The following is a 25,009-nucleotide window of genomic DNA, read 5'->3' as shown; positions in this document are numbered from 1 at the left end:
GGGTCTCGATGCCCCGCCCCCGGGGAGCCACCACCCAGCCGCTCGCCGGCGCCGCTCGGAGCTGCGTCCCGGGGCGGTGGGGCCGCAGGGAGGTGAGCGCGGGGTGACGGGCGGGGCAGGGCTCGAGGCGGCGGGGCGGCAGGCGCCAGAAGGGTCCTAGGGTTGGGCGGGAGCCTGCCCTGGGGCGACAATGAGTGGCGGCGCGGCAGGGGAGGGTGCCGGCCCTGTGGAGCTCCCAAGTGCCTGTGTAGCTGGACTTGGACTGCGCCGCTGGGGCCGCAGACCGTGTTTGCCGGCTCTTGGGCTCGGCTCAGACAGGACGCCTAATGGATCTCTGACCTACCAGACACCAAATGTGCGGCCATGACCACTGGGCAAAAGTTTAAAGCCCGGGAAGGAAGAGAGGGGACTGCCCCAGGGCTGGACCGCGCAATCCAGCCTTGGTCCCAGAAGTGCCTGTAATTCAGACCTTCCTCCCCTACTCTTTTCTCTTTAGTGGGCACTGGTTGAAGTTTGTGTGTTCAGTTTAGCCAAGGTGACAAAGGTGCGGGGGTGGAGGATGGAGGCGGCGGCTCACACAGCCAGGCTGGACAGAGCTCAGAAATTGGACCCGGGAGTCCTGACTTCTAGACTTGAGGGGCTTGGGAAGGTTGGCCCCCGTGGAGACTCGCGTAGGGCTTTGCGTTGGAAGTTAGAGAGGGGGGCGTCGCCTGTGGCTCAAGGAGTCAGGCGCCGGCCCCATATACCGAGGGTGGCAGGTTCGAGCCCGGCCCTGGCTAAAACTGCAAAAGAAAAAAAAAAAAGAAGTTAGAGAGGGATGAGTCTCCTAGGGTACAGACCTCCCACTTTCACCCATACCTCAGGGCAGAGAGGGAACCCGTGTCTCAGCCCCTGCCCAACTCATGGAGACCTGGAGAAGGCTGTAGGATTGGGGCCCCTGAGATGGGGTGGGGGTGGGGTGGGGAACAAGGACTTGAGAAGTTGAACCTTACTCGTGGACTGGCTGCTGCTGTGCAAATGGCTAGCTGAAGGACCGCAGTGTGTGTGATATTAGGTGGTAAGATAGTGGCATCTCTTATACCTCTGTCACTCTTTGTAGGGCAGGAGTGGGAACTGAAGCTTGTTTTAGACTAGCAGTTCTCAAACGGGTGTGTGTGTGTGTGGATGACTTTGCCTGCCACAGGATTATTTGGCAATGTCTGGACACATTTTGGTGTCACACACTTGGGAGGGAGAGTGAGTGTGGTTCCAGTGGCATGTAGTGGGTAGAGGCCAGCGATAATGGTAAACATTCTGCAGTGCACAGGACAGCCCCCACCCCAGCAACAAAGACTGTCCAATAAGAGCTCAGTAGTTCTGTGCCACAGCACTTGGTCCGTCAAGTTACTTCTCATTCATTTCTTCTCCCTGCCTCAGTTTCCCCAGTGGTTATGGGAGGAAGTTGAAAAAAACCTAAGTAAGAGCTAAGGAGGTGTGAGAGCAGTTACTCCCTAGCAAGAGTCCTCCTTCAGGGCCCTGAGCTGCACTCTTTCCTCCTTACTACAGGCCCTGCAGGAAACAGGTCCTTGTGCTACACAGGAGGGACTGGAGCACTTCACCCCAAGGGCAGTTTCCCACAGAGCTTGAACTGGGGCAGAGCTTGAGCTCAGATATCCCTGGAGGTGGAGAGGGGCAGGGGGTGATCTCTGTTCCCATAGATTTTCCCATAGCTGTATTGCTGAGGCCAGCATGGGTGCCTGATGCCATGTGACCTGCTGGAAGTTTCCCTTCTGAACTCACACCAGGAAACTACACCAGGAAAATAACATCCAGGGAATAATAGGGCTCCTAATTCCTGGCAGCTCCCCAGTCTTCTTCCATCTTGTAATCAAGAGGGAACCCGGGTTAGAGAAGAAGCCCAGGGTGGGCCCAGGTGCTGGTCAGGGAGGACACCTCCTGTTTGTGGCATTTGCTGGGCATCAGTGAGAGATGGAAACATGAGAACTCTAGGCCACATGGACCTCAGTAGGGGTGATTCAGAACCATTTGAGTTGGGCTTAAGGAATGTACCCCCAAGTTTTCTGGAGATGAGGAAGGTGGCTGACATGGTGAGAGAGGATCAAATGAAGCAGCTACATTTAGGAGCCCAGGCCACCCTACTGCCCTCCCCTCCCATTTCCTTGCAGAGCCATTGCTCCATCCTGTTCACTTCTGGACACAGCCTTCTTGCCTGAGAACCTTGATGGCATTCTGGTTTGAGATGGGATTTGGGGATTTTTTTTTTTTTTTAACTGAAGTCTGAGACCCCTTCCTTTTCAGTTGAACAAAAACAGTAAGGGTGGCCTCGTTGCTGCCTGCCTCTCAAGGCACAAGGCTGAGACTTGTGTAAAGTTGGTAGGGAAGTGAGTGGAGTCTAGGTCTGAACCCCAGCTGTCCACCCCCAGGCCCAGCCTGAAAGCCAGGTAAACAAACCACAGGGTGACTCTTACCTGGCTATACCTGGTGTAACCACACACACACATTCTCTTTCTCCTGCCTAGAAGGAGGACTTCTGCTCCTGTGAGAGGAGGAATAAATTACCCCACAAAGGCTTTGGAGGGTGCCACTGGGGTCTGAGTCCTGCTCTGGGGTCAGTAGTGGTGTTTTCCCTGTGGCCTCTTCACCAAAGTTCCTGTTCTGCTTGCTGTATGAACTCTGTCCCAGACAGGTATCAGATGAGAACAGGAGGCGTCAAGGTTCTGCATGTGCACCTACACATGAGGGTCTCTTAGTGGAGTGGCTTGGATGAGCCACCAGCTCCCGAGTGGCACAGGACAGGTGTGTGTGTTTTCTCGGCTCCCCCCAACACACACATCCCCTCCCATCTCTGTGTCACACTGCAGCAGGCCCGGCAGCCTCAGGGGGTTTCCAGAGTGAGCTCACAAGTCCGCAGGGATGTGCTGGCGCTGCGGAAGCAGCTCCCAGTTTCCTACCCAGCTGAGCCAGCTGGGGGAGGAGTGGTGAGGACGTCAGCGCTGCCCGCTGAGTGCAGGCTGACCTCGAGTGGCAGTCAGGCTAGGGCAGTTTTCAGGACACAGGAAGAACAAGGCCACTCGTAAAGTTATTCTTGCCTCCGTCTGAGAACTAGGCAGGTATAAAGAAAAGCTCCCCTCTTCTCATCTTCAGGGCAGCGCAGAGGGCCACTGTGTCTGCTTTCTCTCCTCCAGTTAATTTGTCTGGGGACCCAGACACGAGTTGGTTGTGTGGCTCAAAAGCTGCCAGAAAGCATTTCCAGGCTGAGTGCTACCCAGCCCAATCTAGGAAAATGGTGTGAGCTAGGTAAGGCAGTGTGGGAGGCCAGCCAATCTTCCGCAGGCCTAGAGCACAGGGGAGTGTGCTGATTGGCAGGGGGTGGGGAGGTGACTCCAAACTTGGGGAACTGAGCAGCAGGGTCTAGAACTGGCAGGTCAATGGTCTGCACCTATGCTCAGCCCATGCTGGCCAGGCACAGTGGCTCATCCCTGTAATCCCAGCACTTTGGAAGGCTGAGGTGAGAGGATCCCTTGAAGTCAGGAGTTCAAGACCAGCCTGAGACCCCATCTCTATAAAAAATTAAAAACTTAGCTGGGTGTGATGGCACACATCCGTAATCTCAGCTATTTGAGAGGCTGAGGCAGGGAGATCACTTGAGCCGTGATGATGCCATGGCACTGTAGCCCAGGTGACAGTGCAACACAATGTCTCAAATGAAAAAGTCCATGCCTTGGTTTCACCAGCTGTAGAGTGGGGTAGGAGTAGTCCTTTTTTTATTTTTTTTAAGAGACAGAGTCTCACTTGTCACACTCAGTAGAGTGCCGTGTCATCACAGCAACCTCCAACTCCTGGGTTTAGGCGATTTTCTTGCCTCAGCCTCCTGAGTAGCTAGGACTACAGGCACCCGCCACAACGCCTGGCTATTTTTTGTTGCAGTTTGGCCGGGGCTGGGTTTGAACCCACCACCCTCAGTATAGGGGGCTGGCGCCTTACTGACTGAGCCACAGGCGCCGTCCGGGTAAGAGTAGTCTACATGCAGTTGTATCTGGCAAGGATTTCGGTGGTGATTTGTGTACAAGCCGCAGCCCAGTGCCTGGCTGTGGTAGGAGCACCCAGAGGAGCCACGACAGAAATGGTCATGGGTCCAGCTGCCTGCCTGTGGCACAGGCTTGAGTGATGGCAGAGACCCGGTCCTGTGACTATGGGGAGACTGGATGAGAGTGCATATACCGAGTGGCAGCACTATTGTTACCATTCTATAGAAATGGCTGTTTCTGGGGCAAGGATACCTCAGTGGCTTGGTGGCCAAGGGAAATGAGGGTGAATTTCCATCTGGATGTGAACTACTGACCCTGCCCAGGGGTTTTCCCTGTCTGCCAGTTCGAGTGTCATTGATAGTATTGGCAGGGGGTTGGGGGGGAAGGTCATGGAGAGGATGACCCTCAGCTGTGCCTTCTCTGGCAGAGGCTCATGGGGCAGGGAGTGGGGTCAGCTGCCTCCCATGTGTGGCCCCCCCAGGCCTGGGCCAGCAGCATCCTCAGGTGAAAAGGGATGGCTTCGTGCCCCAGGTCCCTGGCAAGAAGCACCTTTTCCTTCTCCTCAGGTCATTGCCTCTGGGTCACCACGAGAAGGCCTGGAAGAGAAGGGCAGGGGATCTACCATGGATTTGGGATGGGAGCAGGACTTAGAGCCAACAAACCTGGCCTGAGCCCTCTATGACCTTGGCAGCAGGTGAGGCTAATGACAGCCGCTTCTCACCCTCAGCCTCAATTAAGTGAGATAATGTTTGTAAAAGCCCTTCAGTAAGCAGAGAAGCCTGTCCAAGCAGTTAGGTGTTGTCACTTCTGCTTGAGGGTAGGAGGGGTCCATGAGTCAAAGGCCTCGAATCCAGCACTTGCTCCCAGCACCCACCCTGGCCTATTCCTTTGCCAATGTGCCTCACCAGTTCAGGGTGGCAAGAGACTGTAGGATGTGGGGTTTAAGACCACAGGAACCTGGCTGAGGTGACAAGGGTCACAGCCCCTCCTCTCCTGAACTATGAGAACTTAGGTGACTTAGTCTCTCTAAGCCTCAGTTTCCCCACCTATCAAATGGAGATCTGTCACCTCTGAGGCTCAGATGTAGAGACCAAGTGAGTGTTGGTGGCAGAGCTCAGCCGGGTATAATAGAAGGTGCCACAAGCTGAGCCTTGGTCATCTGCCAGGCACTGTACATTCCTTATCTCCTGTTCTCTTTACTGGAGGCCTCTATGGTAGGGCGTCACCCCATTCACAGCAGAGGAAACAGGCTGAGCAGTGCCAGCCTGCCCAGAGTCTCCCAGGAGGTAGGTGGCCATGGCAGGTTCAAGTCCTGTCTCTGCCCCCCAGCCATTTATACTCCTCAACCAGAGAGCCCACTGCTCTCCCAGAGTGAGATGGGGGGCTGTGCACAGGTGACCTGGCAAGCTGCGTGGGACAAGCAGCCTAGATGGGCTAGTATCCAAGTGCCCTGAGCCCTGGCAGCCACTGTAGCTAGCCCAGCGTCCTTCCGGGGAAGCAGGGAGCCCCGGGGCAAGGTACTGGGAAATCAGGTTTATTAGCTCCTTAATGACTATTTACAAGCTGAAGTATTCCCTGGTGTATTCCCTCCCTGCTAGGGGACTCCAGAGCAGAACTGGACCTCTAGAAGTGAGAGCACGCAGCGCCCTGTCCTAAGTGTCAAGGCGAGGGACCAAGGGTCGCTGTTGGCTCTCTGGGTTCACAGAGAGCCAGTCTAGGGCCCTGTTTCTGGCTAGGTGACACTGGGTGAAAGGCTCGCCTCTCTAGAATATAGGAAGACTCTGTCCCTCAGCCAAACAGGATCCTGGGCTGAGCCTGGTTGATAGTGATAAAGCCACCTAAGTCTTACATGTTATGCAGAAACAAACTGAGGCTCAGAGATATTAAGTACTTGCTCAAGACCACACAGCAATTAGGACTGAGCCCATTCCCTGTTTCCCCTGTCAGGTAGTGTTTCACTCTCCGAAGGCAGACCATGAGGTGTTCGGTAGAAATTGAGTAGACAGGATAGAGTCCCAAATGTATACATAGGGGATTATGTTTGGAAATGGCCTGGTCATACCTTGGTGTCAAGGAACAGCTAGCAGAGGGGGAGGCCTGCTTCCCCCCAACCCGAGGCTGTACCTCACTCCCACCCTGACCACTGAGCATGCTCATGGTCTATGAGATCCCGACTCAGGATGGTGAGAGGTAACTCTCCACAACTGTTTGGAGCAAAGTACAGTTCACACCAAGCCCAGGGGTGCATACCCCCCCCCCCGTCTAGGAAGCCTCTAATGTCCTGGTCTCTGGTCCTGAATGGATGGGGTCTCCCGGGCTCTAACATCTGGGTGATCTCCCCCTTCACTGTGTGCTGAAGGAGCAGCAGAACCGGGGCACAATAGGCAACGTTCTTGACGTGGCAGGCCTGGGCAGGCACCCGGGACCTGGCCACTATGCCCTTTCTTCTGTTGCCCCCTCCAGCCAATCCCTGGCTCTTGAAGCTGCTGCTGCTTGCCTGCTGTGTGGAAGGGCATGTGGGCATTTGTATCCTGCCCCAGCAGCAGCTTCTGGGATCCAGAGATTTCCAGAGGGGCCTCTGGGAGGGCATGGTGGGTGAGCCCGGCTGCCCTCCTCCTGCCTGTGGTGCCCCCACCCCTTTGCGCCATCTGCAGCTACTGCATTGAGGGCTTCAGGTACCCCCAGCTCAGCCAGCCTCCCTACCAAGCAGAGGAGGGGACATTTGCATCTCTGCCAGCCCTGCTGATCACTGGTTCTGAGAAAGCCAGATGGGTGGTGCAGATGGGTATCCAGGCCGTGGTGCATTCTCCCCTGCCAAACACACACGGGTTCACACCCTGCTCTCAGCACCTCCTGGAGCCCAGCACCCGCTTCCCATGTCTATGGTCAGCCTATATTGCCCAAGCTTTTGCAGCTGTGTTGAGGAGAGCCAGAGCCCAGGGATTGATGGGGGTAAGCCCAAAGGAACCAGTGGGTGGCTGTGCCCCTGAACCTCCAGGTCTTGATCTTCTGACCTGAATCTGGGGCAAGCATGAGGGAGGCTTTCTGGGCAAGGCCCACTATTCGTGGGACATCTGGGGGAACCCACGGACTCCACTCTTCCTCCATTGGCACTGCCAGGCTGATGGGCCTACCAGCTCCTGCTGCCTGGGTGAAGTTTATGTCTACACCTGCTTACCACCAGCTTTGCTGGCCTCTAGGGGAAGTGGGTGCTGGGAGGAGGGAGCTCAGGCTTCTGGTTGGCTTCTAGAGACCAACAGCTGGGGTCTCCACCCATGGGGCCCCCTTGCCCCATCCCCTCTAAGTCCGTTGGTGGAGTTGCGGCCTCCGTGGGGACATACTGCTGCTGCTGAGGCCCCTGCCTCCTTTTTTGTCTCCTGACATCCCAAATGCCCCCAGCCCCCAGGCCAGCCTTCTTTTCACTCTCTTGCCCTTTGCTCTAGTCTCTTCCACCCTTGCCAGGGCAAGGAGGCGTGCAGGGCTGAGTCATGGGCTCTGTGGGGGCCAGCTTGGGGATGTGTTGGGGAGACATGGGGCAAGAGGGCGGCTTCTCCAGAACTGTTCTTCTGGGCTTCCATGCCGCTGAAGATCTCCTCGAGGTCAGCAGAACCAGGGGTTTTGCTGGGGATTGCGCAGCAGATGAGGGCCCAGCTTCCTCTTTGCAGCTTTCTAAAAATGCCCTGGTTCCCAGCAGGGCCACAGAGAGGGAAGATGAATTTCAGTTTCTGTGACAGAGAAGTGGGGGAGAATATGGCTTGGGCCATACCCTGCACCCCTTCCAACTGCCTGCTCTCAGGATACTAGATGGCTTGACCACACACACACAGCCCCAGAGCCCAAGCCAGGCTAGAAGTGGCTTCTTGGGCCAGGTGGTTCCTTACTTCCTCTCCAAAGGGGACTTGAGCCCCTCCCAGCAGGGGTCTCCTAAATTGCCTAGTCACACTCAGTGGTTATTGGTGGTTTTCCTCTGTCCTCTCTAGAGAGGAGCAGGCTGCTCACTCTCCTTGTCCCAGGGCCCCTGCCTCCCCGCTCCCAATTCTGGCCATGCACAGGCTTGGCTCTGGAGTCTGGCTCCTGCCTGCTTCTGTCTGGGCTGCAGCTGATGCTCTTGCCCTCCCCTGGTCTGTAATGATGGCAGAGCCCAGGGGAATCCATCTGCTTAGTGAGGCCATAGGAACCTGCCAGTGTGGGGGTGTGGGTGGGGGCCAGGTGGAGAGAGAGAAAGGGGCCTTGAGCCAGAGCCTCAACACAGGTGGAACTGCAGCCAGAGGCAGATGGGGAGGGGACAGTGGCCTGCAGTGAGGTCAGAGGGGGAGTACAGGCTTCAGCAGTCCTTGTGGTGGGGAGCGGGCCCCTCCAGCCCCCTGCCTGGACCTCTCTGGGCAGCCTTGCTTATCCTTACCACGGGACAGGGCTTGGTGGGGAGCGTCAGCCCCACCCTTTGTGGGGAAACCGGATTCTCTGGGCAGCAGCCTCCAGCGGTTTCCGAGTCTGCATTTCTGTCACATGTGCCTGATCTTGGCTGCTGCTTCTGGGTTATGCTATCTTGAAAGCCGTCTGGAGTGGGGGTGGCCCTGACCCCAAGCACAGTGGGATATAGAGACCGCAACTCATGGGGACCTTGGGGTGATCTGAACTCTGTACTTCACATTTTTCCTGGATCTTCCCACCCCATGCTAGACCCAACCCTGAAGGATGAAGAAATATAGTCGGCTCCATCCTGACTCCCCACCCTGAGCCCCAGGCCCCTTTGGAGCTTGCCAGCTGCTCTGAGGCTGGGGCAAATGGCCCCCGTGGACCCCCATGGGCAGGTGGCAGTGGGCTGTGTGCATAGGCAAGCTTGGGGTCTTAGCAAGAGTGGCGGATGTGACTGTGGGCTGGGAGGAAGCCTGGTCCCAGGATGTCACCATTTCCTCTGCAGTGAGCAAGCACTTCTGGGGCACAGGACATGAGTATTGGGTGGGGCAGCTCCAAGGCTCCAGCACTTTCTTCTGCCTGGTTCCTGCCATGTGCTCCTCCATGCCCTGAAATTGGCTCACGTGGGAGCCCAGAGTGGGTCAGACAGTGCCTAAGCCCCTAGGATGGGTCTGGGCTCCTGGGACCTCAGATTCTGCGCAGGTTGGGGCAGGTAGTCTCAGGAGCGAGATCTCTCCTCCATGGTGGAGAGGGGCCAGGGCAAAATGGGCTTTATACTCTATGAACTTCATGGATGTTGAAGCTGGACCAGTACCTTGTCCCAGGCCCTTGTTTAACAGAGAAGGAAACCAAGGCTCAGGAGTGCAGCTCCTCAGAGTCTGCTGTCCAGGACTTAGCATGCTCTGTGGTTACAACAGCTCTCCCAGGTGCCATGTTCACTCCCAGGAAAATGTGCCCCACCAGCACCACCCCTGCTCTCCAGGGTCAGGCCACTCCTCTTGGGGACCCCTCCCCCAGGAACACCCTGGGGCTGGCTGAGTCTGCCCCTTCTCCAGCCTGAGGTTGTGTCAGCCCTTCTCAGCAGGAGGTCACAGCAGGTGCTAAAGAGCCATCCCAGAGAGGGTGACCTGACTTCAGAGGGGCATCCTGTCTGGGCAGCTCTCCAAAAGGAATTAGATGGGGAGTCTGGGCCATGTTGAGCGGTGTTCAATGGGGACTTATCCTAAGACAGCATCCAGCCTCCTTCATCCTGGCCTTAAAGTAGGCCCAGAGCCAGGGGCCAATTTGGACTGACCACCCCAGCCACCCACACCCTCTCACTGGCCTCCTGCCCACTTAGCCATTAATGGGGACCAGTGGAGTACTGATTTCTATGCTAACCAGGGTCGAGTAGGGGACATCCGCACATAGGCAATACTGTGAGAGAGTGGATGAGAAAGTGGTTGATTCTGTCTGGTGATGACAGGGCAGGCTTCCTGGAGGAGGTGACATTTTACCTTCCTTAAAGGATCAGTGGGGCTTGGCCTCAGGTGAGAGGAAGTGGGAGCTTGCAGGAACCACAGGAGGACATATTTTGTCTAGTGGCGGATGGGAATGCAGCCTAAAATGCTGAATTCAGGGAGGTGTGATCAGCTCTGGGTTCCAGAAAGATCCTGCCTCCTTGGTGGCTTTAACTGAGCTGCAGCCCGGGGGCCCCAGCCTCGTTCGGCAGCCACCTCCTTTCCCCTTTGGTGCTATTTTCCAGGGTAGTGCCCTCCCAATGCCCTCTCACTGCACCCTGGTCCCAGAGGAGCCCCAGGTGAGGCTGTTGCTTGGAACTGTCACCAGCACAAGCATGTGACACAGGGACCTGGCCGCAGCTTTACCAGAGCAGTGTCCTTACGTGGCTGCCTGAGCTCCTCGGAGCCTACCCAGCACCCATGATCTCCGAGGGCCTCACTACACATAGCCGGGAGATCTGCTCCTGGCTGCTGGGACAGGCCTCCCTGGCACTTTGGGATAGAAGGAAGGAACACTGATGCTGCTGGTCCAGCCTCACAGAAGCAGGAATTGTCTAGGCCAGTGGTTCTCAACCTTCCCAATGCCTCCTAATGCCGCGACCCTTTAATACAGTTCCTCATGTTGTGGTGACCCCCAACCATAAAATTATTTTCGTTGCTACTTCATAACTAATTTTGCTACTGTTATGAATCGTAATGTAAATATCTGATATGCAGGATGTATTTTCATTGTTACAAAGGGGTCCCAACCCACAAGTTGACCCTGTGCCCCTCTGTGCATGGCATGCAGCTTTCCTGATCTTCGAAGGCTTTGGCAACTGAAGTCCCTGATCTGATACTCAAAGCACAGGACAGCAGCAGGATGGAGTCAGAGTGGGGCCTGGGCCTATCCCCTAGTCTTGTTTGTCCCACTGAAGCCTGTCTGGGTGGCCCTGGGCCTGACAGGAGCAGGATTTGGAAAGCCCTGGGATGTCAGACCAGTTCCCCACAGGGCTGTGCTCTGGTCAGCCCTGAATGTTCCCTGGCTTTAGGGAAGGACATACCAGACCCCTGAGGAAACGTCAGGTCCTAGAGCCAGAGGTCTGTAGCCCCAGTTGCACCCCTCCTGGCTGTGTAAGCCTGGGCAAGTTACTGAACCCCTCTGAGCCTCCACCTCCCTCTACAAAGTAGACGGTGATGTCTGCCCCCAAGGGTGATATGAGGACATAGTAGAATAGGGCATAAAGAATGCCAAGCAAGGCTGGCACACATGGGCACTTTAACCCTGCCTGGCCTCTAGCACTTCTCGGCTGCTTTTGGGGTCCTGCTTTGATGAGGGTCTGCTGTGTCCTCCGCTGCCCAGGGGAGCACTCCCATGCAGGCCTCTTAAAGACAGGCAGAACAGCCACTGAGTTGTTCACTTTAAGATGGTTAGTTTTATGAGGTATGCATTTCACCTTAATTAATTATTAATAAAACAACAACAAAACACTTCTAAATCATTTAACTGCTGCCTGGAATATTTGGCTGCCTTGAGTTGAAAACAAATCTTAATCTGGGGCAGCACCTGTAGCTCAGTGGGTAGGGCACCGGCCACATACACAAGGCTGGTGGGTTTGAACCTGCCCCGGGCCAGCTAACCAACAATGACAACTGCAACAAAAAAATAGCCAGGCGTTGTGGCGGGCACCTATAGTCCCAGCTACTGGGGAGGCAGAGGCAAGAGAATTGCTTCAGCCCAAGAGTTTGAGCTGCTGTGAGCTGTGATGCCACAGCAAGCACTCCACTGAGGGCGACATATTGAGACTCTGTCTCAAAAAAAAAAAAAAAAATCTTAATCTGAAGGCAGCCAACAATGCCTAGATTTTTAAGGTATGTGTTTCTATCCAAGAGATATTGAAATAGGGGAAAAAAAAATAGGAACTACCTTGACCTTAATGTCCAGCTTCAATCAGATGTCCAGACCAGAGCAGTGTTTTTAGGTAGTTGAATGTAAATGGCCTGAGGACATTGCCTCCTGCCCCCACAGCCCTCCCAGCCACCATACTCCATATTTCCTCTAATCCCTCTCAGGCAGGTGGAATTATCCCCATTTCATAGACGGGGAGACTGAGGTCAGGAGGATTAAAAAACCTGAAGGTTGGTGGCATGGTGTTTTGCTACTGTAATCCCAACACTCAAGGATTGCCTTGAGCTCATAGGTTTCAAGACCAGCCTGAGCCAGACCAAGACCCTACCTCTAAAAATAGCCTGGTATTGTGGCCAGTGCCTATAGTCCAGCAACTTAGGAGGCTGAGGCAAGAGAATTGCTTGAGCCGAAGAGTTGGAGGTTGCTGCAAGCTATGACACCATGGCACTCTACCGAAGGTGACAAAGTGAGACTCTGTCTCAAAAAAACAAACAAAACAAAACCTGAAGGTTGGCCTCTCCCTGGAGCCTACCCTTCCCTCTTTCCAAGCCGTGAATGCCTACTACCCTCCTTGACGTGGAGCTGTCTGTCCATCCTTCCAGCCGTCTGCTCGTCTGTCGCACCTGTGCTGAGTGAGCAGCAGATGAGAACATGCTCTAAAGTCCTTCGCAACGAGACCCAGGAATCTGTGGGCGAGCCCAGACCGTGAAGGTAGGAAGCTGGAGGTGGGTGGCTGCACCCAGGTCCCTGGCTGCTGCAGGCATTTGTTTTTTCAATAGATACTGATGCCTCCTGGGGGACTCAGCACCCTCCTGGCTATACAGCTGTGGGTACTGAAGGGAGGAGGCCAACTGGAGGCAGAGGGGGTGATGAGGGCAGTGTGAGGGGCTGCTCTGAGGACCAGAGGATAAGGAGCCGCCCTCTCCGCTGTGTGACAGTCTGTGGGAGGAGTGACTGGCCAGGCCGAGTAACAGCTGGCTCTATGGGAATGTAATTAATGCACCATTCAGCTCTCTCAGTTACAGCCCGCAGCTCTGTGGGTTTAGTAGTTCACAGTCATGCAAGCCATCACCACAGTTAGTTCTAGAACATTTTTATCACCCCCAAAGTAGCCCTGCACCCTGTAGCTGTCCTACCCAGACCCCTTACCCAGTCCTAAGCATCACTGTCTACGTCAGTCTCTAGATGTCCCCAGTCTGGGCTTTCATATGAATAGTCACATAGTGGCCCTCTGTGACCATTCCTTTCACTCAGCATAATGTTCTCAAGGTTCATCCCTGTCCTGTCGGGGCTTCGTATTTCCCATCGCATGGATCTACCGTGTTTTGTGTGACCCATCTGCTGATGGGCATTTGGGCTGTTTGCGCCTTTTGTCTCTGACGCATAGCACTGCTGTGAGTGTTCCTAAGTTTCTTTCGAGATCAGACGAGCTCAGGCGTGTTCAGGGTGGTATGGCCATAGACGCATTCCTAAGCTTCCGTGTGGACATACCACTTGAGGGTTTATCGTGTGTGTTCACGTGTCCTCAAGCCCTTCTCCAAGGAAGGGAGGGGCTGTTATTCCCTGCATCATATGGGCACAGGCTTGGCTGACTCTCCCCCGACAGCAAGTCCAAGACCACAAGAGGGTCCAGCCAGTGTTTTTGACCAGGAAACCCCACCATTACCTCCTGACAGAGCTCAGCAAGTTTGAGATGATGAGGGGCACACCGCGGCCTGGTTAGGAGAAGCAAGAAAGCAGGAGGAGGTGGGAGAAGACCTGGGAGCCCAGTGAGAAATTTGGACTCTAAGTGAGAACAGGTGGTGTTAGTAGGGCATGACATGATGTGACTTGTGCTTTTGGAAGCCAACCCCAGCTGCTGTGTGGAGAAGTCAGTATGAGGGAGGTCTGATAGGCAGCAGGTAGAGGAACTGGGAGTCTGGTGTGGTCCTGAGGGGAGAGGATGGTGGCACTGGTGGAGACAGGGTAGACTCAGAATAAGGGCAGCTGCTGCCCTGCCTGCTGCATGACCCACATTTTAGCCCTATACATACCCTTGGCTGAAAGGCACCCAGTTGAGCCTCCCCCAGTCTGTGCACACCCAGAGTCAGGACCACGTCAGGAGTTGGATATGGACTCCCTGGCCTTGTACAAGGGGAGGGAAAAAAACAAACCTCCCCTGAGAACCTTGGGACATAGGGGAGAGGAAACAGTTGCGGGTTTCGCAAGGAAAGGTTATGGGGCAGAGCAAGTGATGAAGAGAATAAAACATGCAGAGGGTGTTAATTCTGGTGGGCACAGAGGGGCACTGGAGGTTGGTAGCACACACACGCAGAAGAGACCCAGCTGGGGTAAATTGCCACCTCCTCTTTGTCGGGTATTTGGCAAGATGCATTGAAATTTGGCGTGTACTTACCCTTCAACCCAGCCACTCTGCTTGTAGAACTTTGTCTTCTGCACACACAGTGTGGGCGAGAGTGTTTGTTGCAGCATCAGAGGTATGTCTCCTTGAGTGGTAGAAACATCCTAAATAGCCTTCAGCTGGGAATTAGATAAACCTTGGTATGTTCCACTCAACGAACACTTTATAGTCATTGAAAGAATAGGTCCATCCGGATGTGTTGACAGAGAAAGATGTCCACACTGCAGATGAAAAGGTCTGATATGTGTAAAGCTTTTAGGTGTTGTTTCCAGGTATGGAGAGGTGGGGGCACAGGCAGACCATGCTCTCACTCCACTTTCTGCTTTATGAACCCCCAAGTCTTTTTTTTTTTTTCTTCTGTAAATGAGCATATGTCACTTTTATTGTTAGAATAACCTATTTTCCCACTGTGAAAAGAAAAATGTACCAGACAGGTGGCAGTTTCACTTGTCTCTGAGAAATGAACTGGGGACAGGCACAGCATGGTAGATCTTGAGTCTCTCTGGAGGTTGGGCTGAGCCGCCACTTCCTGCTTCTTGGCTCCAGGACCCCTCTGAGAACCTCCTGCTCCCTGCAAAGCTGGCCCTGGGAGCCATAGTAGGCACCAGCAAAGCCGGGCACCTGGCCAGTGGCTTAGTTTACCAGGTTGTCCTGGAGCCTTCTCTTTGTGCTCCCTTAAGCTCTGCCCCAGGAACATAGGGAGGGTCTTTTGTCCAGAGGAAGCTACCCCATGGCCCCCTGGCCTACCCTGACCAGTGACCAGGCAGCCAAGATCACTCCAGCGCCAAATCTTTCATCTTCACGTTCCTTTGATGGTTTGGTTCTCTTGGAGCAGAGAGACCAGAAATGGAAAGAGGTGGAGAGTTGAAAACTGCCCAGGCCCCTCCTGGTCCGGAATGCAAATGATGGTCAAAAACAGACCTTCTAATAACATTCCACTCACCCAGGTTTGGTCTGGATCTGGTCCCCTGAGGTAGGTTTGAACCAACTTTGAGCAGGTTGGTTCTTGTTCTTGGCTGCCTGCCCTGGCGCCGGGGTCCCCACCCTCCCAGGCCCTGCCAGCCCTCCATGCCCTCCGCTTCTCTCCCTGTCTCCATCCAGTCCTCCTGCTTTCTGCCCACCATGGCCTCTACTGACAAGAATGGCGGGAGCCTCTCCTCCGTGTCCAGCAGCCGCCTGCAGAGCCGGAAGCCACCCAACCTGTCCATTACCATCCCGCCACCTGAGAGAGAGAGCCAGGCCCCTGGCGAGCAGGCCAGCATGCTGCCTGAGGTAAGGGGGTGCCCCCCACAGGTCACAGATGTGCGCACAGGACTCCTTTCGGACAGCTTCACTTCCCAGAGAGTCTCCTTCTGCCTGAGTCTCTGCTGCTGTGCAGCCCAGACTCAGGCCTCCCTCTCCTTCTCGGGCCCAAAATACCATAGGGAGTGAGGCCCTGAATATAGGGGCTCATCTCAGGGTGGCCAAGGGGGCAAAGGCAGTGGTGACCCCGAGGAAGGGCTTGCTGGTGAACCTGGGCCCTGGCTGTTTCCATCGCATCTCCCAGGCCTGACTCGGGTCTCCCTTCTTGAGGAGTAGGACTGTATGTGACGCAGGTGAATGGGGACAGTGTCTCTCCAGTACTAGAAGCCAGCCTTTGCATGCCTAGTTCCTCTGGGAGCATGAAAATTCATCAACATTTTCAACAGTCCGTACTGTTGCCCCATAAAGAGCTCATTGAAAACAGGCTCCTGACAGTGTGGCCTTCCCACACAGCCTGGGCATAGGGGAGTGGTACTCATGCCATCATCTCGCCCCCAGAGTTCTGCAGCGCACAGTGGCAGGCGGGGCACCACGTGCAGCGAGAGGCACTGCGTGAGGAGCTGGGGGAATGTATGTTGGGCTTTGGCTGAAAACCATGAGAAAATGGTGATTCTTAAGTTCAGAATGAAAATATCTCAGGGCTATAAATCGGGGTTGAGGCCGGGTGGGGTGGCTCACACCTATAATCCCAGCACTCTGAGAGGCTGAAACAGGTGGATTGCTTGAGTTCAGGAGTTCGAGACCATCCTGAGCAAGAGTGAGAGCCTGTCTCTACTAAAAAAAAAAAAAAAAAAAAAATAGGGAAAAGAACCCAAGTAGCCAGGCGCAATGGTGCACACCTGTAGTCCTAGCTACTTAGGAAAGCTCAGGCAAGAGGATACTCAAGCCCAAGAGTTTGAGGTTGCTCTGAGCTATGATGCCATGTCAGTCTATCCAGGGCAACAGAGTGAGAATCTGTCTCTAAATAAATAAATAGGGTTGAGGTTTGTCCTCAGGGTTTTCACATTGGGAAGCTAAAGAAGAGCCAGCCCGGGCCAGTGCCTATGGCTCAGTGGGCAGGGCGCTGGCCCCATATACCGAAGGTGGTGGTTCAAACCCGGCCCTGGCCAAGCTGCAACAAAAAAATAGCCCGGCATTGTGGCAGGTGCCTGTAGTCCAAGCTACTCGGGAGGCTAAGGCAAGAGAATCACCTAAGCCCAGGAGTTGGAGGTTGCTGTGAGCTGTGTGATGCCACGGCACTCTACTGTGGGTGATAAAGTGAAACTCTGTCTCTACCAAAAAAAAAAAAAAAGAAGAAGAAGAAGAGCCAGCCCAGGCCCTGGGCTCAAAGCATCATAAGCTGTTCACCCTCTCACTCCCCACAGAGGCCCAAGAACCCAGCCTACTTGAAGAGTATCAGTCTCCAGGAACCACGGACACGATGGCAGGAGAGCAGCTCTGAGAAGCACCCCGGCTTCCGCCGCCAGGCCTCCCTGTCCCAGAGCATCCGCAAGTGAGTGCCCTGCCCCACCTGGCCACCCCCAACAGCCTGCAGATTCTTGGTGCCTGGACGTTCACTAGGCCTGGTCCTTGCATCGTCTCTTTGGGAGGAGTAGGCATCATTAATGAGCAGCGACGCCCTGCAGGTCTTAATATCTATCTGGGTTAGATGGGAAACTGAGGCTTTGCAGGAAATCGCCATGTGGAGGCTGAGGGGTATCAAAGACCTGGATGTGGACCTCTGCCCTGCGGGGGTGGGGTGGGCCAGGAACCCTCCCAGTCCAGTGTCTCTTCTCACTCTGCTCCCGCCCATGTGTTCATTGGCCCCAACCAGGAGGCTGGAGGGCAGACTGGTCTGCCCCCCGCCACACGGTCACCCCTCATGCCTCCTCCACTGCACAGAGTATGTGCCCTGTGCCCTCTGCCCTTGTCTCCCCCCGTTCCCCACAGTAGCACGGCCCAGTGGTTTGGGGTCAGTGATGACTGGGAGGAGAAGCGGCAGCACTGGCGGCGCCGCAGCCTGCACCACTGCAGTGTGCGCTATGGCCGCCTGAAGGCCTCCTGCCAGAGGGACCTGGAGCTGCTCAGCCAGGAGGTGCCTTCTTTCCAGGGCACCGAGTCCCCCAAACCCTGCAAGATGCCCAAGGTGGGCTCCGTGGGCAGAGGAGGGGCAGGGGCGGCTTCCCCCAGGGGCCTGATCAGTTCCACTCACCACCTCCCCACCTTCCAGATTGTGGACCCTCTGGCTCGGGGCCGGGCGTTCCGCCACCCTGACGAGGTGGACCGGCCCCACCCCCCGCACCCGCCGCTGACCCCGGGGGTTCTGTCCCTCACCTCCTTCACCAGCATCCGCTCTGGCTACTCCCACCTGCCACGTCGGAAGAGGATGTCTGTGGCCCACATGAGCTTTCAAGCTGCTGCCGCCCTCCTTAAAGTGAGGGCCCCTCCGGCAGACTGCCTCACCCCCTCCACTGCCCGCTCTCCCACTCCTCATAGCATACCCCAAAGCTCACCCTAGAGTCTGTCTTCTGTACCAAGGACAGTGGGTTTGCTGGGACCCTGGGGCAGAGAGAGCAGCCAGACCTGCGTCCTTCCAGCCCCTTCCCTCCTGAGCACACACTGCCTTATTTTGGAAGCCGGTTTCTGCACAGACTCCTGAGCTGGGGAAGCACGGAGTGAGGCATGCACTTGCCATCACCTGTCCATGTTTACTGAGCCCCTGTTATGTGTTGGGCATGGGGGGTGCAGAGCTAGAGCCACTGCCCTGGCTGAGCTCCCAGCCCAGGGTGAGGGGTGGGTGTCACCATTCAGGATAGTCAGTTCAGAAGAGGGGCTGGTGTCAGGGAAGCCACAGGAAGCAGGGGAGCAGCATCCTCAGTAGAGAGAATGGCCTATGCAGAGGCCTGGAGGCAGGAGGAAGTGGGGTGCTTTGAGGGAGCACCAGGAGCTTTGATGTAGTTTTAGTGAAGGGTGGTTATAGAGGAGGGGCAGGAGGTGGGATCAGAAAGGTGCCAAGAAGTAGGACTGGGGGATGTGGCATAAGACTCAGGGGTAAGAGTATAGGAAACATAGGATGTGGGTTCCTTGAGGGTTGGGGTGACAGCTGCCCAAGCCAGAGGGCAGGAAGTCTCCAGGGAGGAGATAACTCCAAGCCAGGGTGAGGATGGCATGCTCGGGGCCAACAGAAGCAGGTGCCCCGTTCCCCACCCTTGTACTCTCATGAGCTCCTTTTGTCCCCTAAGCCCTGTCCCCAGGTGGATGAGGGTGCCCAGTGGCTGGGCCCTGGTGCTGAATGCCTGTGTCTGCCCGGTGCACAGGGACGCTCAGTGCTGGATGTCACTGGTCAGCGGTGCCGGGTGATCAAACGCAGCTTTGCCTACCCCAGCTTCCTGGAAGAGGATGCAGTCGATGGGGCAGACACATTTGACTCCTCATTTTTTAGTAAGGCAAGCATGGGGAGTGAGCCCTCGGGGACAGCAGCAGTGGGGTGGCCTGGCAGCTAGGAGAAGTGACCTTGGGCTTGATTGTGCTCTGCGAGGACCCCCTGAGAGATGCAGAGGCCCATTGGTGGGAGGAGCTGTAACCCTGTGTGGAGTTACGAGGCTCCCATATTTCTGTCAGGCAGAATGAGGTCCTGGGATGGGGTAGAGGGTATCACAGTCACCTAGGATGGGAAAGTCACCATCAGAACTGATGGCCATGTGGCTGCCCCCTCCATCCTGAAGAGCCTTTCTGCCCAGCCTTGTCTTGTTCTTGAACTGAGGTTGGAGTCAGTATTTGGGACAGTGACTCCTTATACTGTCTTCCTGTATTCCCATCCCAGGAAGAAATGAGTTCCATGCCTGATGACGTATTTGAGTCTCCCCCACTCTCTGCCAGCTACATCCGAGGGATCCCTCGCTCAGCCTCCCCTATCTCCCCTGACGGGGTACAAGTCCCCCTGTGAGTACTAGGGCAGAGTCCCTCCTCCAGCCCAGACACCCAGCCTGGGGGCGTCCCTATAACCTACCCTGGCTCCAAGCCCCTTCTGAGCCCCTGGCTGAGAGCCACCCCACCATCCCCACCAGGAAGGATCACGGCCGAGCCCCGGTACCCACAACCAGGCGCGGCAAGCGCATCGCCTCCAAGGTGAAGCACTTTGCTTTTGACCGCAAGAAGCGGCACTATGGCCTGGGCGTGGTGGGCAACTGGCTGAACCGCAGCTACCGCCGCAGCATCAGCAGCACAGTGCAGCACCAGCTGGAGAGCTTCGACAGCCACCGGTGAGGCCCCCCAGGTGCCCCGCATTCAGCCAGCAAGCATTTCACGAGCATCTCCTGTGGTCAGAAGTGTAGTGACAAGCTTGAAGCTGCACTCTGACCTTAGGGAGCATGCATGGGACCCAGGAAGAGCCCTTGGGGGTGTGCTGACTCTCTTCCACCCACCCCCCACCCCCCCCCCCACTGACTGGGCCTACATCCCAAACCCACTCCCAGATGGCAGCCAGTCAACAAACGCTCCTTGAACACTCCCATACCCAGGCCCTGCAGCGGATCCCCAGGAAGATGGAGCAGGGAGGGCAGGACAAGTCAGAGAAACTAGGGCTGGGGGTTCAGGGGAAGGCCATGCACAGAAACCCTGGGAAGCCAGACAACTGGGAGGGGCAGTTCTTGCAGAGTATAGGATCGGCAGTGGCCCAATGTGTGCAGCAGGTGTCCTGGAGGAGGATAAGAGTCAGGGTGAAGAGCTGGTGAGGAGGGTCAGGATGACGGTGCAGTCAGGATGAGGGGCTTGTCATGTGTGAAGGTCCTGGGGCTGCAGAGTATGGACTATTCCAGGAAGTGCAAAGAGGCTGGAGAATGGGCAGGCATAGCAAGGCTTTACATCCTGAGGGAGGGGGCAGCTTTGGGAACTTATCCTAAGGGCTGTAGAAAGCTACCAAAAGATTTCAAGCCAAGACAGAGACACTTGGAGGGGCATCTTAGAAGTTGCTGTGGTGCAGGATGGGTTGGAGGGAAATGGAAATAACAGGGGCCAGGTGTGGCAGGACTGAGGGTCGTGATGTGAGTTGAGTGTGGCTGACTGGCACCTCTGTCCCAGGCCCTACTTCACCTACTGGCTGACCTTCGTCCACATCATCATCACACTGCTGGTGATTTGCACCTATGGCATCGCCCCCGTGGGCTTTGCCCAGCATGTCACCACCCAGCTGGTGAGTAGGCCAGCACCCTGGGTGTTCCAGCCTCCTCCAGGAGTCTTCAGCATTGTGAACACTAAATCCTTCCCACTGCAACAATCTGGCCCAAGTGGGAAGGTGCTTAGGTCTCATTGTAGCTGGGCCCCTTCCTGGGGGTTCCACCCATCACATCCCTCACCCCCAGACCCCATGCCCAGAGACCCCACTGCTCTGATGCCCTCTCTTGCACTGCCTCCATGACAGGTGCTGAGGAACAAAGGTGTATATGAGAGCGTGAAGTACATCCAGCAGGAGAACTTCTGGGTTGGCCCCAGCTCGGTAAGGGCTGGGGCTGGGGGACATCCGAGCCAGGAACCCTGTGCCCTGCCACCCAGCAGGGCAGGTGGGCTGCTTGCCCACCTGCACCGCCTGTGGGGTAGAGTATAGGGTACTCCTCCGCCCATGGAGCCCACCTTGGGCATCTTGAAGGGTTTGGGGGATTCGGTAGCCCCCTCAACAGGGGAGAGGTGGAGCACCACGCCCCTCCTAGGTCTGGGGCCGAGCTCACTCTCCTCGCTGCCCTGCCCTGCCTTGCCCCAGATTGACCTGATCCACCTGGGAGCCAAGTTCTCACCCTGCATCCGGAAAGACCAGCAGATTGAGCAGCTGGTGCTGCGGGAGCAAGACTTGGAGCGGGACTCAGGCTGCTGTGTCCAGAACGACTACTCGGGCTGCATCCAGACCCAGCGGCAGGACTGCTCGGTGGGGGCAGCCTCCAGCCCCTTCCAGTCTTGTTCCTGGCCCAGGGGAGGGGACTATCCAGGGCAGTGGCCACAGTGCCCCTCCCCACCCCATCTGTATTCAGCCCCCACTCCCCACTATGCAGAATGGCAGCTGATCACCTCTGGTCTATAGAAGTGAAAGCTGATTTCAGGAGTATGATGGGTCGGGGGTCTGGAGATGGGCCGAAGCCCTGGGGCAATGGGAAAAGCCCCTGTCTCAGAGGGACCCCTGCCCACTCCAACAGGAATGACCTTGCCCCATGTGACTAGCCCTCCTCCACCCTTCAGGAGACTTTGGCCACTTTTGTTAAGTGGCAGGATGATACTGGGCCCCCCATGGACAAGTCCGATCTGAGCCAGAAGCGCACATCAGGGGCCGTGTGCCACCAGGACCCCAGGTACAGCCTGGAGCTGCCCCTGGGTTTCAGGGTGGCCCACAGCCAGGCCGCCTAAGCCACAGCCCAATCTGACCTTGGCCTCCAGGACCTGTGAGGAGCCAGCCTCCAGTGGTGCACACATTTGGCCGGATGACATCACCAAGTGGCCGGTGATTGCATGCCCTCTGGCAGAGAATGGTCTGGGAAGGTCAGGGACGCTGGCCATCTACCACACGGGCCCTCCCCCAACGGTGCCCCTCCTTGCAGATCTGCACGGAGCAGGCCAGGAGCAACCACACAGGCTTCTTGCACATGGACTGCAAGATCAAGGGCCGCCCCTGCTGCATCGGCACCAAGGGCAGGTGAGCCGGCTGGGGCACCTGAGGGCCCCTGCCCCCACCCCCGGCCTCAGCAGATGCCCTCTGATAACTATCCAGAGCTGAGATCTCTGCAGAAGAGCAGCCCCTTCCTGCCAGCAATGCCTGTTGTGGCCAGGGGCTCTGGGTGAGGTGGGAGGGGTTCCTCAGGGCCCTGATCCCCCACCCTGGCCTCACCATTCCCCAGCTGCGAGATCACTACCCGGGAATACTGTGAGTTCATGCACGGCTATTTTCACGAGGAAGCAACACTCTGTTCCCAGGTGAGGCCTGGTGGACACTTTGGGTGGGAACCAGGGGCTTTGGGCCCAAGCAGAAGAAGCTGAGCATGGCAGCCCACTGGGGTCAGGGCTGACACATTCCCTTCCACGTTGGGGCTCCCAGCTCAGATTCTCTGGGCACTGCCTGCCATGTGTCCCCCACCTCCACCCCAGGTGCACTGCTTAGATGAAGTGTGTGGGCTGCTGCCCTTCCTCAATCCTGAGGTCCCAGACCAGTTCTACAGACTTTGGCTGTCTCTGTTCCTACATGCTGGGTAAGAGGATTCCTGCTGCCCCTCAACCCCAGGCCCCTGTGACAGCCACCCACCTAGACCCTCCAGAGGAAAGGCCCTTGGGCCAGGGCCTCCAGCCAGGCCCCACTGCTCCTGAAGCACTCAGCAGGTGGCTGCAGGAAGGCCGACCCCTTTTGTGTCCCTGCCCCCAGCGTGGTGCACTGCCTCGTGTCTGTGGTCTTTCAAATGACTATCCTGCGTGACCTGGAAAAGCTGGCTGGCTGGCACCGCATTGCCATCATCTTTATCCTCAGTGGTATCACAGGCAACCTTGCCAGTGCCATCTTCCTCCCATACCGGGCAGAGGTAGGGACTCGAGGATGGAGGGGGCAGGATGGGATGGGACCCTTCCTGGCCTGAAACTTTGTGTATGGGGTCAGCCAGCCCTCTGGCTCCTGGCCTATCCAGTTGGGTCTGCCAGAGAGACACAGGGCCCCTCCAGTGCCAGGTTAACAGCAGGTGGTCAGCTAAGCTGGGGACTTATTGGCCAATCCCTTAATCCTGGAGATAGGGAACAGTGACACTGTTGAGTCATCTGACCCCTCCATACCCAGGGTCACTGCCAGAGACATGAGACCTTCCCAGACCACTGTCTTCTCTGCCTCATCTCTCTTCATAACCCTGCCCCTCTTCCAGCGGCAGGAAGCGGCCCATGTGTGGCCCTTCTTGACCTATAGAAGTGGCAGTCCCTTGATTAGTTCAACCTGACTCTTTGTCAGCTTGTTCAGTGTCCCACTGAACTGTGTACTGCAAGGCAGGCATGGTCTGGATGCCACACCAGCATTTGCTGGACAGATGGGCACAGTTGGCACTCAGCATTTGCTGAAAGGATGGGCAGGGCAGGCCCAGCTTTGGTCCAGCAGTTCCAGCTGACCCCTCAGCTTCAGGGCCCCCACCCCAACCACCCCCCTCATAGATGGGTGACCTGGGCCCAGCCTCCCTGCCGGGTACCCAGAGGTGCCTCGTTCCCCTCCTGCCCCAGGTGGGCCCAGCCGGCTCACAGTTCGGCCTCCTCGCCTGCCTCTTCGTGGAGCTTTTCCAGAGCTGGCAGCTGCTGGAGCGGCCCTGGAAAGCCTTCTTCAACCTTTCGGCCATCGTACTCTTCCTATTCATCTGTGGCCTCCTGCCCTGGATCGACAACATCGCCCATATCTTTGGCTTTCTCAGCGGGCTGCTGCTGGCCTTCGCCTTCCTGCCCTACATCACCTTCGGCACCAGCGACAAGTACTGCAAGCGAATCCTCATCCTGGTGTCCCTGCTGGCCTTCGCCGGCCTCTTCGCCTCCCTGGTGCTCTGGCTGTACATCTACCCGATTAACTGGCCCTGGGTCGAGTTCCTCACCTGCTTCCCCTTCACCAACCGCTTCTGTGAGAAGTATGAGCTGGACCAGGTGCTGCACTGACCACCAACCAGAGCAGAGCCTGCTGCCTCCCCAAGAGCACTGACAACACGGTGTCTGTGCCTGCAATGGATGCCTGCCTGCAGAGCACCCCCCACCCTGCACCCCAGAGGACCCCGGGTGGGGGCCTAGGCTCTGGGCCCAGGTGTCCCCTCTGCCAGGCAAGGTTGATTCCAGGTGAGATGAAGATCAAGGGGGGTTCCTTGGCCCAAGCTTGAGGACACCCAGAGCACCTGCTTCTCTGAGCCTTGTCCCAGGCCCTGACTTCCTCCCATTCTCCTGCTGGATACGTGTCCTAGGGGCAGGTTTCTTTTCTTCCAGGGGTCCTCACTGCGGCCCCTACTGGTGCCTTCTCCCCACTGTTATTGGAACATACCCTGCCAGGGGTAAAGCTGCTCCTCAGCTGTGCCCAGGGTTCCATGCCTACTGTGACCCCTTTTTCTCTTTGTCCCTCTGCCTTGGGAGGCCACCCATAGGACCCCCAGATCATCTGTGGGAGAGGCTTTGGCCACAGTCTGGGGACAGAGAACATGTAAGGAGGCATAGTTAGATGGATGCCAAGAGCCTTTGTTTATGTTTGGCAACCAGAGGCTGTGTCGCCCCCCAGCCTTCCCCAGTGCTCCCTTCGGCACCAGTGCTCTGCCTCACAGGCTGGCTCTGGTGAGGGCCTCCTCTGCCTCACTTCGCCCAATGTGGTGAGGCTGAGGCATCTTGATGACCTGCGGCCCAAGGTGCTCAAGACTCAGTCAGGCCCATTTTTTACCAGTCTATATTATGGTCCTAATTTTAAAAAAGTAATGCTAAGTTTGTATGGATGGTGTCTCAGGCATATTAAATGATATTCTTTATGGAA

At 56.4% G+C, this 25,009-nt stretch overlaps 1 protein-coding gene across 4 annotated transcripts; it reads left to right on the top strand.

Moving 5' to 3' along the window:
• Positions 1–20: 20 nt before the first annotated feature.
• Positions 21–25,009, top strand: RHBDF2 (rhomboid 5 homolog 2). 4 transcript variants are annotated; one of them, XM_053569989.1, is made up of 19 exons: positions 21–92; positions 12,434–12,542; positions 15,334–15,504; positions 16,899–17,026; positions 17,464–17,659; positions 17,744–17,947; positions 18,831–18,959; positions 19,337–19,455; positions 19,581–19,775; positions 20,593–20,704; positions 20,933–21,007; positions 21,269–21,430; positions 21,739–21,848; positions 21,934–21,997; positions 22,095–22,189; positions 22,392–22,467; positions 22,639–22,739; positions 22,910–23,063; positions 23,740–25,009. In XM_053569989.1, the coding sequence occupies exons 3-19, from the start codon at positions 15,355–15,357 to the stop codon at positions 24,157–24,159; spliced, it is 2,490 nt and encodes an 829-aa protein (XP_053425964.1). In that variant the 5' UTR covers positions 21–92; positions 12,434–12,542; positions 15,334–15,354; the 3' UTR covers positions 24,160–25,009. The 4 variants fall into 4 exon arrangements, with proteins under 4 accessions (XP_053425964.1, XP_053425965.1, XP_053425966.1 ...); XM_053569990.1 differs by lacking the exon at positions 21–92 and adding an exon at positions 6,837–6,980 and having other exon boundaries at positions 17,467–17,659; XM_053569991.1 differs by lacking the exon at positions 21–92 and adding an exon at positions 6,837–6,980 and having other exon boundaries at positions 23,925–25,009.

Source organism: Nycticebus coucang, chromosome 18 (assembly GCF_027406575.1).
Source record: "Nycticebus coucang isolate mNycCou1 chromosome 18, mNycCou1.pri, whole genome shotgun sequence".
NCBI lineage: Eukaryota > Metazoa > Chordata > Mammalia > Primates > Lorisidae > Nycticebus > Nycticebus coucang.
This window is presented reverse-complemented; position numbering and strand designations above follow the sequence as displayed.

Excerpts from the sequence above, each read along its gene's own strand:
- RHBDF2 (XM_053569989.1), top strand. The coding sequence starts at position 15,355 with ATGGCCTCTACTGACAAGAATGGCGGGAGCCTCTCCTCCGTGTCCAGC. Across the intron at positions 21,849-21,933 it reads GTGTGCCACCAGGACCCCAG|GACCTGTGAGGAGCCAGCCT; the intron begins GTACAGCCTGGA and ends CTTGGCCTCCAG. Across the intron at positions 23,064-23,739 it reads TCCTCCCATACCGGGCAGAG|GTGGGCCCAGCCGGCTCACA; the intron begins GTAGGGACTCGA and ends CTCCTGCCCCAG.